This window comes from Dipodomys ordii, unplaced genomic scaffold (assembly GCF_000151885.1).
Source record: "Dipodomys ordii isolate 6190 unplaced genomic scaffold, Dord_2.0 Scaffold19, whole genome shotgun sequence".
Lineage (NCBI taxonomy): Eukaryota > Metazoa > Chordata > Mammalia > Rodentia > Heteromyidae > Dipodomys > Dipodomys ordii.
Window position 1 is genome coordinate 15,779,145 of NW_012267235.1, and position 13,762 is coordinate 15,792,906.

A 13,762-nucleotide genomic window follows, 5' to 3' on the forward strand; every position below is an offset into this window, starting at 1 on the left:
GGGCCTGGGCGCTGTCACTCAGCTCTTCAGCTCAAAGTGAGCACTCTACCACTTGAGCCTCAGCCCCACTTCCAGCTTTTTCTGCTTATGTGGTACTGAGGAATCGAACCCAGGGCCTCATGCATGCAAGACAAACACTCTACCACTGAGCCACCTTCCCAGCCCTGCCTTTCTTTTTAAGGAGTCTTTTTTTTAGCTCTTTTCTCCATTAACTGGCTTATTAATTTGGGGAGGGGTTAATTTTTTGAGCTCCTGTATATTTTGGATTAAAGGCCTTTGTCAGGTATATTGCTGGTATATCTTCTTCCAGTCTTTTGGCTGTCTTTCTAGTTTAGTAACTACATCCTTTTCTGTGCAGAAACTTTTTTTTTTTGGTCCGGTCGTGGGGCCTGAACTCTGGGCCTGGACGCTGTCCCTCAGCTCTTCAGCTCAAGGCTAGCTCTCTACCACTTGAGCCATAGCTCCACTTCCGGTTTTTTTCTTTTTGCTTATGTGGTGCTGAGGAATCGAACCCAGGGCCTCAGGCATGCAAGGCAAGCGCTCTACCACTGAGCCACCTTCCCAGCCCCAGAAACTTATTTTGATGTGATCCCACTTGTCAAATCTCTGTCCTATCTCCTGTGTTCCTAACTTTTTTCAAAAAGATGAAAAAAAGTTTGTGTAGGACACTATTCAAAGAAAGAAAGTTAATTTTAAAATTTTAATTTCTGGGCTGGGAAAGTGGCTCAGTGGTTGAGGCTTGCCTTGCACGCATGAGGTCCTGGGTTTGATTCCTCAGTACCACATAAGCAGAAAAAGCCAGAAGTGGTGCTGTGGCTCAAGGGGTAGAGTGCTAACCTTGAGCTGAAGAGCTGAGGGACAGTGCCCAGGCCCAGAGTTCAGGCCCCATGACTGACAAAAAAAATTAATTTCTTTTGTATGGATTTGCATATATATAAATATGCAGAGAGAAAGGTTGAAAAACCATCATACTGTTAGCAGTTTGATTACAGGGGGTTATGGGAGCTTTTACTCTTGCGTATTCTGAATTGTTTGAATCTTAGAGTTAAAAGGAAATTAAAAGTAGAACTAAAGCCAGGCATCAGTGGCTCATGCCTGTAATCTTCGTGACTCAGGAGGCTGAGATCTGAGGATCGTTGTCCAAAGCCAACCTAGGCAGAAAAGTCCATGAGACTTATCTCCAATAAACCACTCAGCAAAAGCTGGAAGTGGTATCATGGCTCAAGTGGTAGAGCACTAGTCTTGAGCACAAAGAGGATCAGGGACAGTGCCTAGGTCCTGAGTTCAAACCCCAGAACCAGGGGAAAAAAAGTAAGATTGTAAGATGAATAGACATGTAAGATGAGTAGACATATATTATGTCACACATAAGCCATTTATGAAAGCCACCACATAATTCTTTGGTTACTAGGACAGTTGTTAATAATACACAAAGGGGATAGAGTGTTTTTCTCATGTAACTGTTCTATACTGAAGCTATTTCCCCTTTCTCTTGACAGGGTCCAACACTCCCCCTGATAGACCTGGAGCATGTCCTCCCACTGATGTTTCAGGTTGTCATCTCCAATGCAGGACACTTGAATGAAACCTACCACCTCACTCTGGGACTTCTTGGCCAGTTAATCATCCGTCTTTTACCAGCAGAGGTAGATGCTGCAGTGATCAAGGTCCTTTCAGCCAAACACAACCTGTTTGCTGCAGGAGACAGTTCCATTGTGCCAGATGGTTGGAAGACCACTCATCTACTTTTCAGCCTCGGAGCTGTGTGCCTGGACAGGTAACCTTGATTCTCATCCAGCCTCCAGTCTGTCTACCAGGATACTTGCTCATTGAGGTTTTGGCTTTTACTGTGCTTCACTGTGCTTTAGTACTATTGTATAAATTCTTCTGTGAGCAGAGCTTGTTTTATTAGCATGCTGACAATGCAAAATAGCTAAGAGCCTCACTACTGTTTGCAATTTCAACCATCTGATGATAATTTCTGTTGGATTTTTTTTCTGAGAGGAAAAGTGTATATGTGTGGTTGAAAATCTATTTTAATTATAAAAGTAACACAGACATTTGTAATCCTAACTAATTGAGTTAGGAGTATTGCAGCTCAAAGCCAGAGTGGATAGGAAAGTCCATGAGAATTTTATCTCCAATTTGGCACCCAAAAAAGCTGGAAGTGGAGCTGGGTGCAAGTGGTAGGAGCGCTAGCCTAGAGCAAAAAGCTCAGGGACAATGCCCAGATTGGCATTCAAACAAAAACAAAAACAAAAAAACAGGGCTGGGGAATGCCTCATGTCTATCCCCCAGTGGAGTTCTTGCCTGACCTTTGGACAGGTCTCTTACAGAAGGAAGTTAATGTAACTGGTTTTGTCTTGCAGATATAGTCAAGGCAATGTGGTATAGTCCCTTAAAAAGAAAAATAATCCCTTAGAATTGGGATGTGTAGATGTTCCTCTGCCTAGCAAGCCGGAGGTGAAACCCCAAGTTAAAATTTAGTAACATAAATAAAATAATAAAAACCTTTACTAACAGGCAACCTGAGGGTGAGACTAGCAAGCCTGACATATAAACAAACAAATGAAGAATATTGCTGGGAGATTGACTGAGGATGTGCCAAGCAAGCCTGATGTTAAACCCGAGTACCACAAATAAATACATAACAAAATTCTTGGGGGGTGGGGAAAGAATAACTAATTTGGAAAGCAGAACTGAAGTGTGGGGGGGGGTACCACCTGCTTTTTACCATATTGATACATCTGGTGCTTTACTATATTTGCTATATTTTTTTCCTGAGCTTTTTTCTGGGTGGGAGTGAGAGTATGCACATGCTCTTGGTGACTTTTTATGTGCTTAAAACAGTTGCGACTAAGCATATAAGCTTATGCTTGACTTTTTTTCACTTTATATGAAAAGCATCATTCTGGTATTTTTTAATCTAATGAATGTCTGGGTCTGACTTTGCAGTGAATTGAATTCTACTGAACTGAGTTTGGAGTCTTGTGCAATGCCACCTAATAGAGCTCTTGCCTTTCAGCCGGGTGGGCTTGGATTGGGCGTGCTCCATGGCAGAGATTCTGCGGTCACTCAATAATGCCCCGCTTTGGCAAGATGTCATTGCTACCTTCACAGACCACTGCATCAAGCAGCTGCCTTTCCAGCTGAAGCATACCAACATCTTTACCCTGCTGGTTCTGGTTGGCTTCCCTCAGGTATAGCACCCAAAGGCCTATCTGCTTCTTCCATCTCAATCATGCTTGTCTAAGCCTCTGTGAGAGAGAGAGAAAGAGAGAGAGAGTGTGTGTGTGTGTGTGTGTGTTAAAATCATTGGAAGCTTTTTAATCTTCAGTTGAATAATTCACTTTTGAATAATTTGCTTTCACAGTATTGGTGTATTTACAAGATTGTGTTGTGAGCTGTTCAAGTTGTATAACAATTTAACCATTTGATTTATTTTGCTAGTGGAAGTTAATTTTGAATAACAAGTAAGTATAACTTATTCAATTACAAAGAGCTTCAAAGAACAATTGGCTTTCACTTTGATATTCATCTTGATCTGTTTTCTAATCTTATAATACCTCTCATCAGATTGGTACAAAGGGGGCTATAGAAGCATGTTTTCATCCAGCAAGGACATATACCAATCTGGACACACTGACTTAGGAGATGAAAAGAACCCTATGCTTAAGTATTTCTTGAAATCCAAACCAAAGGGTCCTATCTCCATGTGCTATTGACTTGCCTTTTCTTTCTCTTTCATGTTCTAGGTTCTCTGTGTGGGAACTCGCTGTGTTTATATAGATAATGCCAACGAGCCCCATAATGTTATCATCTTGAAACATTTCACTGAGAAGAACAGGGCTGTGATTGTTGATGCCAAAACTCGGAAAAGGAAAACAGGTATTAAACATAATTATTTTTGTAAGGATGTAAGAAAATTGTCTATTCCCTGCTTACCCTAAAATCAATAGAGGAAATCTTGGTTCTTCCCTTGCGAGTGATTTTTTTCCCCTTAGAGCAAGTTTATAGTTTCCTAAGCTTTTTCCTTGTCTCTGAAATAATGTGGTTGAATTGGGATGATTTTGAAAGCCTGTTTTCATGCTGTTATTTTGTTTATCTGAATTTATAATTCCTCCATTAGTTAATTTTGGTTATTTCTTATGGGTGATTTAAACATGGAATTGGGTAGCTACTCTTAGAATAATTCTTTTGACATTAGTGCAATCTCCTATTTTTGTTTCAGCAGAACACTGAAAGTGCTACTTTTTTTTTTTTTGCCAGTCCTGGAGCTTGAACTCAGGGACTGGGCACTGTCCCTGAGCTTCTTTTTCTCCAGGCTAGCACTCTAACATTTGAGCCACAGCACTATTTCCGGCTTTTTCTGTCTATGTGATATTGAGGAAGCGAACCCAGGGCTTGATGCATGCTAGGCAAGCACTCTACCACTAAGCCTCCACATTCACTGCCCCAGTACTTTGTCAAACCAAAACCAACATAAGATATCTTAACCATTATATTCTGAGTTCTGCTTATCTGTATTGTTTCTTTGCCCCTTTTTTTTTTCCTCACTATGTTCCAGGGTTCTTTGCCTGTTGAATAATTTTGGCACCTTTATTAAAAATTGACTTATTTATGTATATGCCAATTTATGTATTTCATTATGTTTTACTAAGCTATATGTCTATTCATCTCAAATGGCACACAATCTTGACTATTTTAGGTTTATACCGTTTGAAAATCAGATCTTCCAAGCTGGGAATGTGGTTTAGTGGTAGAGTGCTTGCTTAGCAGGCATGAAGCCCTGGGTTTGATTCCTCAGTGCCACATAAATAGAAAAAGCCAGAAATGATGCTGTGGCTCAAGTGATAAAATGCTAGAACACTAGTCTTGAGCACAGGAAAGGCTCAGGGACAGTGCCCAGCCCCGTGGCTGGCAATAAACAAATAAATAAAATCGGATCTTCCAATTTGTTCTACTCTTTTTGTTGTTTCGTCTTCTTTAGTTATTTTGCCTTTCTATATGTAGTTTAGAATCAACTGTTTCTGTTAAACTGCTAGTATTTAGATTGACATTGTATTGAGTGTATTGATCAGTATCAGAAGAACTGACCTCTTAACAATCAAATCTTTTCATCCCTGAGCAATGCTATATCTCTCCATTTATTTTGGGAGTAAATTTAATTTCTCTCCGTCTGGCATAGGATATAAACTGTCTTCTCATATTCCTAAATCGATAAATTGTGTCTTCTTAGTTTTGTTTTCTAGACAATCTAGCCAGAAATTTATTAATTTATTTCAAAGAACCACCTATGAGTTCATTGGGTTTTTTTCTTACTATTTTCTATTTTGTTGATTTCGTCCCTGGGCATTATTAGTCTTACTGTTTATGTTTGCTCTTAAATTGTTCTTTCTTTTTTCTTTTTTTTAATTGAGGCTTAAACTCAGGGCCAGAGGGCTCTCACTTAGCTTTTTCACTCAAAGCTGGTACTGTGAAACTTGAGTCACACTTTCACTTTGGCATTTATTTGCTTGTTACTTTTTTACTTGGACTGGCTTTGGGTCCCAGTCTTCAGATCTTAGCCTCCTGAGTTAACTAGGATTATAGGTATGAGCCACCAATGCCTGGTCTTTTTCTTATTTTATTTGTTTGATTGTTTGTTTGTTTGTTTTTGCCAGTCGTGGGGCTTGAACTCTGGGCCTGGGCACTGTCCCTGAGCTCTTCAGCTCAAGGCTAGTACTCTACCGCTTGAGCCACAGTGCAACTTCCGGCTTTTTCTGCTTATGTGATGCTGAGGAATCCAACCCAGAGCCTTATGCATGAAAGGCAAGCACTCTACTATTGTGCCACCTTCCCAGCCCCAAATGTCAGATATTTTTAAATGGAAAAAAATCCAATGTTTTATATTTAACTATGTATTTACTATTTCTGGCGCTCTTTATTGATTTTTGTAGATTCAGATTTCCATTTAGTATCTGTTTTTTTTTTTTTTGGCCTATAAAGCTTTCCTTTGCATTTCTGTGGTACAAAATCTTCCAATTTGTCTATAAAGTGTTTTGTTACCTCATTTTAAAAATAAAACTTCAGCTGGGTGTCGGTAGCTCATGCTTATAACCCTAGCTACTCAGGAGGCAGAGATCTGAGGATCACAGTTTGAAGCCAGCCCAAGCAGAAAAGTCCCCATAAGACTCTTCTATCTCCAATTAACTACTCAAAAACTGGAGTAGATCTGTGGCTCAAAATGGTAGAATACTAACCTTGAGCAAAAAAGCTCAGGGACAGAGCCCAGGCCACAAGTTCAAGCCTCACGACCAATAAAATAGTAACAATAATATAATTTTGTTAGGTGAAAATACTTCTAGGCTACAAATTTTTCTTAGAATACTTTAGAAATGTTTATCAATTATTTTCTTATGGGCATAGATTCTCTAGCATGAAGTCTGCTGTTATATTTTTGTTGATCTTCATATTGCCATTTTCTGGCTACTTTTAGATTTTTCTCTTTAGTAATTTCACTTTTTTTTTTTTTTGCCAGTCCTGGGGCTTGAACTCAAGGCTTAGGCACTGTTCCTGAGCTTTCTTTTGCTCAAGGCTAGCACTCTACCATTTGAACCACAGCACCACTTCTGGCTTTTTCTATTTATATGGTACTAAGTAATTGGGCTTCATGCATGCTAGGCAAGCGCTCTACCACTAAGCCACATATCCAGCCCCTAATTTGACTTTTTTGTTTAATTGTGATTAAGTGATTACATAAATTTCATGGTCTTGTGAGATAGTGATACTTAAAGTCACAAACACATTCTAACGTTCATGGGGCAAATTGTCTTTATTGTGGTCTATTAAGTTTGTGAATTCTATGAGCTTTGACAATACAGCTATTTCTTCCACATTGAATGATATGTACAATTCTTCCCTTTTGCTTGATGTCAGCTATTCCCTTTCCTTCATTCCCTCCCTCCCATTGCTGCCATTGAGTTGCTTAGTTCGTTTTGATCAGCTTCCAGTGCAGCTGATGGTCCTGCTGCTGTATGTTTTCCCGTTTCCCTGTTTCTGTGACCTCCTCCTAGTGTCCCTCAGATGTGCACATACATACCATATATGTGGTCAGCAACATGAGGTCATTTAGTAATGATATGACCAGATGAGTGGAGGTCCTTTGTTTCTTGAGTCTTGTTTACTTTGTCATATCTCCTTATGTTTTGGATTTAACATCAACATGTCTAGAATACCATGTACCATTTGTCTCTTTGCTCTTGGCTTATCTCAAAATGATTTTTTCTAGTTCCATCCATTTCCCTGCGAATGCCATTATTTTGTCCTTTCTAATGGCTGCATAATATTCCATTGTATATAGGTACCACGATTTTTTATCCATTCATCTGTAGTGGGACATCTGGGTTGTTTCCATATCTTGTGAACTGTGCTGCAATGAACATGGAGGTACATGTGTCCTTGTATCCTGTTTCCTGTTGCTCAGGATGGATGCCTAGGAGTGGTATGGCTGGGTCATAGGGGAGGTCTATATTTAGCTTTCTAAGGAACCTCCAGACTGCTTTCCAAAGTGGTTGTATTAGTGTACATTCCCACTAGCAATGCAATAGGGTTCCTCTTTCTCTGCATCCCCTCCAGCATTTGTCATTGGCTGAATTTAGGATGCAGGCCATTCTGACTGGGGCAAGGTGGTATCTCAGTGTTGTTTTTATTTGCATTTCCTTTACAACCAGGGATGGTGAACATTTCCTCATGTGTTTCTTTGCCATTTTTCTCTCTTCTTCTGAGAAGTCTCTCTTTAGTTCCCTTGCCCATTTGGTAATTGGTTTGTTAGGTTTGGGAGGGATTAGTTTCTTGAGTTCCCTGTATATACTGGGTATTAGGTCCTTGTCTGATATATTGCTGGTAAATATTTTTTCCCAATTAGTTGGCTGTCTTTCTAGTTTGGTTGCCATGTCTTTAGCTTTGCAGAAACTTTTTTTTTGAGGGAGGGGTTGGTCGTGGGGCCTGAACTCTGGGCCTGGGTGCTGTCCCTCAGCTCTTCAGCTCAAGGCTAGCTCTCTACCACATGAGCCACAGCACTACTTCCAGCTTTTTTTGCTTATGTGGTGCTGAGAAATTGAACCCAGGGCCTCATGCATGCAAGGCAAGCACTCTACCACTGAGCCACCTTTCCATCCCCAGATCCCTGATCTTGATTGTTTTCTTCATGCTGTATTCCCCCTCTTAATATTCTTTGAAGTTCTGGCTTATTGTTTATGAATTCATTTAGTTTTTCTTTACTATTAAAAATTTTAGCTTCTCCATCAAATGTGGATGTTAGCTTTGCTGGGTATACAGTCCGGGTTGGCAGATATTGGTTTTCAGGGTTTGTATGGTACTTTCCCAGGCTTTCCTTGCGTTCAGTGTCTGTGTGGAGAGATCTGCAGTGATTCTATTTTTTTCTCATTATAGTATAGCTCCTTTTTTGTTTTTGCTGCATGCAAGATTGTTTCTTTATTATTCAGATTTATCATTTTCACTATAATGTGCCTAGAAGTGTTCCTCCTGGGATTCTGCTTGTTAGGTGTTCTGTATGCTTCTGTTATATATGTAAGATGTTCTCTTTTAAGATTGGGAAATTTTCGGTGAAAATCTTATTGAATAGGTGTTGCATTCGCTTGTTCTGATATTCCTCACCTTTGTCCAATTATACAAAGGTTAATTTTTTTTTTTTTGGTCGGCCGTGGGGCTTGAACTCTGGGCTTGGGCACTGTCCCTGCCCTCTTCAGTTCAAGGTGAGCGTTCTACAGCTTGAGCCACAGCGCCACTTCCGGTGTTCTAGTGGTTTATTGGAGATAAGAGTCTCACGGACTTTCCTGCCCCGGCTGGCTTTGAACTTCCATCTCAGATCTCAGCCTCCTGAGTAGCTAGGATTACTGGCGTGAGCCACCAGTGCCCGGCTTGAAGGTTAAATTTCTTGGCACGGCCTGCTTGTTCTTGGACTTCACTTTGGCATAGTTTAAGTGATTTGTCCATATCTGTGACTTTTTTTCCAGCTGCTGCATTTTGTCTTCCATATCTGATATTCTAATTTCCATTTCATTCACTCTGTTAACTATGGCTTCCATTGTGATTTGCATGGAAGAAATTGAGCCATATAACTTCTATGTTGGTTCTCAGAGTATTAATCTCATTTCTTAGCGAGGTGTGTACTGCATCTATTTTTGAATGCATCTCCTGTTTAAAATCCTGCAACTCTTGATATTTTGTTTCTTTGTTCTTTAAATTTCTGATCTATTTCTTGCTTTAATTCTTGAATCATTACCTCCAACATCTCTTGGATATAGTGTTTGTCTTCCATTCCTGTTTTGTTTCCACTGGGGCTCTTCCTGGGTGGCTGCTGGCTTTTGGGAGTGGCTTGCTATCCTGGCTATTGATAAATCTTGTAATTTTCTGCTGTGATTTGCACATGGAGATTCAGGGATTATTGGAGACTAATTCCAAACTCTGACTGTTTTGGTCAATCGGTGGCTGTCTTTGCTTGGTTCTGGGTTGGTTCCTGGATCAATTGATGAAGCTCACTCTCCTGGATTGGCTGAGAGAGTCTGTACCTGGTCTCAGTTCTGTTGTGGGAGAAGCCAACCTCCAGCTGCTAGTCTAACCCACATAGGACTCTCAGCTGTCTGCTAAAGATCACAGGCAGTTCCCGCCTTCCTCCAAGCACTGAGCAGTCTAGACTGCTCTTGCTCACGCCTTGGCAAGACCAGGTAGGCTGGGTGTATTTTCCTAGCTGTTGGAGTCCACTATGAGTTCCTGACTATAATCAGGTGCTAGCAGCCTGAGCTGTCCAATCCCCAGCCCAGAATATACAGGTCAGACTCTGGTGGGATTTGGGCTTCTGGTTCTCTTGCCCTGGACACATAGATCTTTTTCCATCATGGATGCAGTTCCCAGAGGGTGCAATTCCCTACTTTCCTGCCTCTGCTGAGGCATGTGCTCAGCTTCTGACTTTGAGTGTTGGAACTCTCTATTTGGTTGGAGAGAGCTGTGGTGTTTCCCTACTGTCCCATCGCCCTCTAATTTGACCTCTATGATTAACATTTTCTTCATGTTTTTTCTGTTTGGAGATTTATTGAGTTTGTTGAGCTTGTAATTTTATTAAATTGGATACATTTCAACCATTATGTTTTCAGATGTTTTCTTCCCTCATCAGGACAGTGGAAGCCACTTTCTGTAGTGGGAAGACAAAATATTCCCAGTTTGTATGAGCTCCAAAATTTGTTCTGCTCAATGTTTTTCTTTTAGTTGTTTCTATTGTCTTGAATAGTTTCATATTACATATGTACAGATTAATATACAGCCTTGAACTCACAAGGAACTTTCTATGCATCTCTAAAGATTTCTCTCCTACCCACCTCTCTTTGTGTGCATCTTTCTTCTGGTGCTCTCCTGCCCCATAAAATCTAGCTACTGTAATTTTCTTGAACTTCCCTAATTCACTGAGACTTCTAGACTCTACTTAAATGTCTTATTCCCTCTTTCCAGCCTGGAAATTGTCTCTAGATTTCTGGTGTTACTGGAGAGCTAATTTATGGATCTTCTTTCAGGAGTCATAGTCCTGTACTTCCTATTTTCCTGTGTGTGAATGCCATTATTCCATGTTTTTCCCCTGTTCTAGTTGCTCAAGGTAGGAGAGTACATTAGTTCATCTTACCCTGTCTTGTTTGGAGGCAGACATCTTAGGTGTGCTATTTTTAAGAACTTATGTGAACATCTTAGGAGATGACTCACTTGTGCACATAGTAGGAAATAAGTTGTCCTTCTTACTAATTCAGCTGATACAGCACTCAGTACCATTTTTATGCTCACCTTAAACTGTAATGGCTATGATTGAGCCTAGGAGATTCATATTTCTGCAGGCGTTCAGAAATGCACACTACTATGGAAGAAACTTGACTACAGGAAGCATTAACTGTACTTTTTGTACCTTTCTTGCTCTCTGACATCTCAACAGTGAAAGACTACCAACTGACTCAGAAGGGAGGAGGACAAGAATGCAATGACTCTGAGACCCAGCTGAGCCAGTATTCCCAGCACTTCGCCTTTATTGCCAGTCACCTTCTGCAAACCAGCATGGATAGTCATTGCTCTGAGGCAGTGGAAGCAACGTGGATTCTGTCCCTGGCCCTCAAAGGTTTATATAAAACACTAAAGGTAATAGTGACCCTCTTCCATTTGGTAATGAATCTGGCTGAGATTTGACATGCAAAAAAGATCAACAAAAAAAAATGCCATCTGATTTTGGTGGATGGTTAGCAATAGGATCTGGATTAGTTTTAGAAATGATTGAAGCCTTGTACAAGCATTATTTAGTAAAGGAGGAAATAAAATTTCTCAATAGTTTGATTTTGTATTTGTCCCTCTAAATGGCAGCTCATTATGGCTCAAGAATAAAGGAGCTAGCATCCCATGGAGCTTTAAGGCAGTAGGGATGCTTAAAGTTGGGTGGGAGGAGGCAGACAAATTGAAGAGCTAGATGATATTTGGCATGGAGAAATGAAGTCCTGATTGTAATGACTTCTTCCTGTGCTTGAAGAGACATTGATAAGAGAGAGGATCTTTAAAAATTACACATTTCAGTTCACTTGTAGGATCATCCTCCCAACAGCTCTGTCCCTTCAGCTGAGGTTTGTTGTCCCTTACTTTGAAAAATGTTCAGTGGTAACCCAGTTACCACTGGACTCAAAAGAGTCTATGAGGTTTACCTCAAGAGACACTTAAGAAGACTTGAGTTGGCTATGGACCAGCTCTGAGAGAATATCATTGTAGGATTGAGACCATTCACCTGCTGTTTGTTTAGTTTGAGTTATTTGTCAATGTGAGATTTGTTTCATCATTGACATTATAGTTGGAGAGTAGAAATAAATTCCCTGAATGCAGAGTTCTTAGAAACCCTCACTAAGTTAATATTTGTGGAGGACCAAGAGCCAGATGGAGCTGAGTACTCAGTAATGAACCAGAAAGCAAGTCCTTGCTCCCGTGTAGCTAGATGGAACTGAATACCTAGTGATGAGCCAGAAAAAGATGCTTGCTCCCATGCAGCTTACAGCCTCACTGGCCAGAGAGAGAGCTGTCCAGAAGACTGCTAGGAGTTAAAACTTTCTAAAATGGTGGTAGATAATGAAGCAAGCTGGACATAGTGGCTCACAACTTTAATCCAGCCACTCAGGAGCAGAGATCAGGAGAATCATGGTTCAAGGCCAGCCCAAGCAAAAAGTTAGTGAGACCCCATCCCTTTCCCCATCTCAACAATAAAAAATTGGACATGATGGTGCATTCCTCTTTCCACCTACACAAGAAGTATAAATAGAGTCTCACAAAAAGTGAGACCCTATTCAAAAAATAAAAGCAAAGAGATATGGAATCATAACTCAAGTGGTAGAACATTTGACTAGCAAGTGTAAGGCCCTGAGTTCAAACATCAGTGCTGCTAAATTAAAATAATTAATAATAACAATAATAATAAGTAAACAAGCAAGTAGAAGTTAGAGTAGCAAACTCCAAGATATGATTGTTACAGAACAGAAAAAAAGTCCTGAGAACATGGTGATAGGGCAGCTGAGGGATGGAGCCAGAGAAGCAGAGAGGAGGACCTTGTCATCATCCATAGTCAAGGATGGAGTTTTAGCCTCAACAGCATTGGGAAGCTTTCAGAAGATAGAGAGCTGAAGAGTGACAGAAAATAGTGTTAAAAAATGTTTGTGAACTGAACAAATGAGAGTGACTGAGCCTCTAGTAGGTTCTGGTTAAGATTAAGAACTCTGGTTTTCCTACAGACTCAAGAATTTTGGCTGGAAAGTCAGCTTGAACCATTAGCTGAGACTGGGCTGTGAGAAAGGCTTGCTTTTCTCCAGCTGGCCTTTACCTTCCTTACTCTCAGACAGCTACAAATTATTCTCATTCTACTTGGCAGGCTCATGGTTTTGAAGAGATCCATGCAACCTTTCTTCAGACTGATCTGCTGAAGCTGTTAGTGAAAAAGTGCAGCAAAGGGACTGGCTTCAGCAAGACATGGCTCCTCCGGGATCTGGAAGTAAGGAACAAGGCACCACCTCCTTCCACTGCTACCCAGGGCAGCTCTCCCAGCCGAGGAGCTTGAAGTGTAGCTCCTTCCAGCTGGCTCTGCGTGCTCATTCCTATTCTGTGCAGCTTTTAAACTGTACCTTGCTTCTGTCTTCCCTTCCAGAATTAAAGATTCTGACACCTTTCCTCCCCTACCAGGAAAAATGATTTGAGTGTTTGTGCAAAGAATATTTGGGAAGTATTTCATGAGAGCACATAATTGACATTCATTATATCATGTGTAATAAAATGTACCTGTGAATTACTATTTCCCTTTAAAGTTCCTTTGAGCTAAAATCAGTTACTAAATTTGTCTTCATGTATGTTTATTTTATGTAGAATTTCAGTAGATAATTTAATTTTATTGCCATCCCCCAGGGCCTGAGATTTTTCTTAGTGGATTTTTCCTGTGGTTGCCATGGACTTTCCAGGCCAAGTACCTGCTTCGGGCACAGGGGAGGCCATTGCCACAGGGGCCGTGGGTGCATGGCCCCACAGGAGCTTTGAAGAACAGCTCTGAATAGAGCAGAGGGTTCACTTAGGTATAAAACATACTAATGGTTATCAGGAGAGCATGCAAACTCTGAGTCTTTGAGAATATTTTTTTTCTTTTTTTTTTTGTCGGTCATGGGGCTTGAACTCTGGGCCTGGGCACTGTCCCTCAGCTCTTCAGCTCAAG

At 40.7% G+C, this 13,762-nt stretch overlaps 1 protein-coding gene across 1 annotated transcript in view; it reads left to right on the forward strand.

The window, feature by feature from the left end:
- Positions 1-13,762, forward strand: part of Zzef1 (zinc finger, ZZ-type with EF-hand domain 1) — a gene marked incomplete at its 5' end in the record, with an annotated part of 158,010 nt that overhangs the window by 127,655 nt on the left and 16,593 nt on the right. The window contains 6 exon segments of the mRNA XM_013013155.1: positions 1,500-1,777; positions 3,026-3,200; positions 3,756-3,888; positions 10,976-11,175; positions 12,935-13,088; positions 13,133-13,248. Of these exon segments, the coding sequence (XP_012868609.1) occupies positions 1,500-1,777; positions 3,026-3,200; positions 3,756-3,888; positions 10,976-11,175; positions 12,935-13,088; positions 13,133-13,248 (1,056 nt within the window).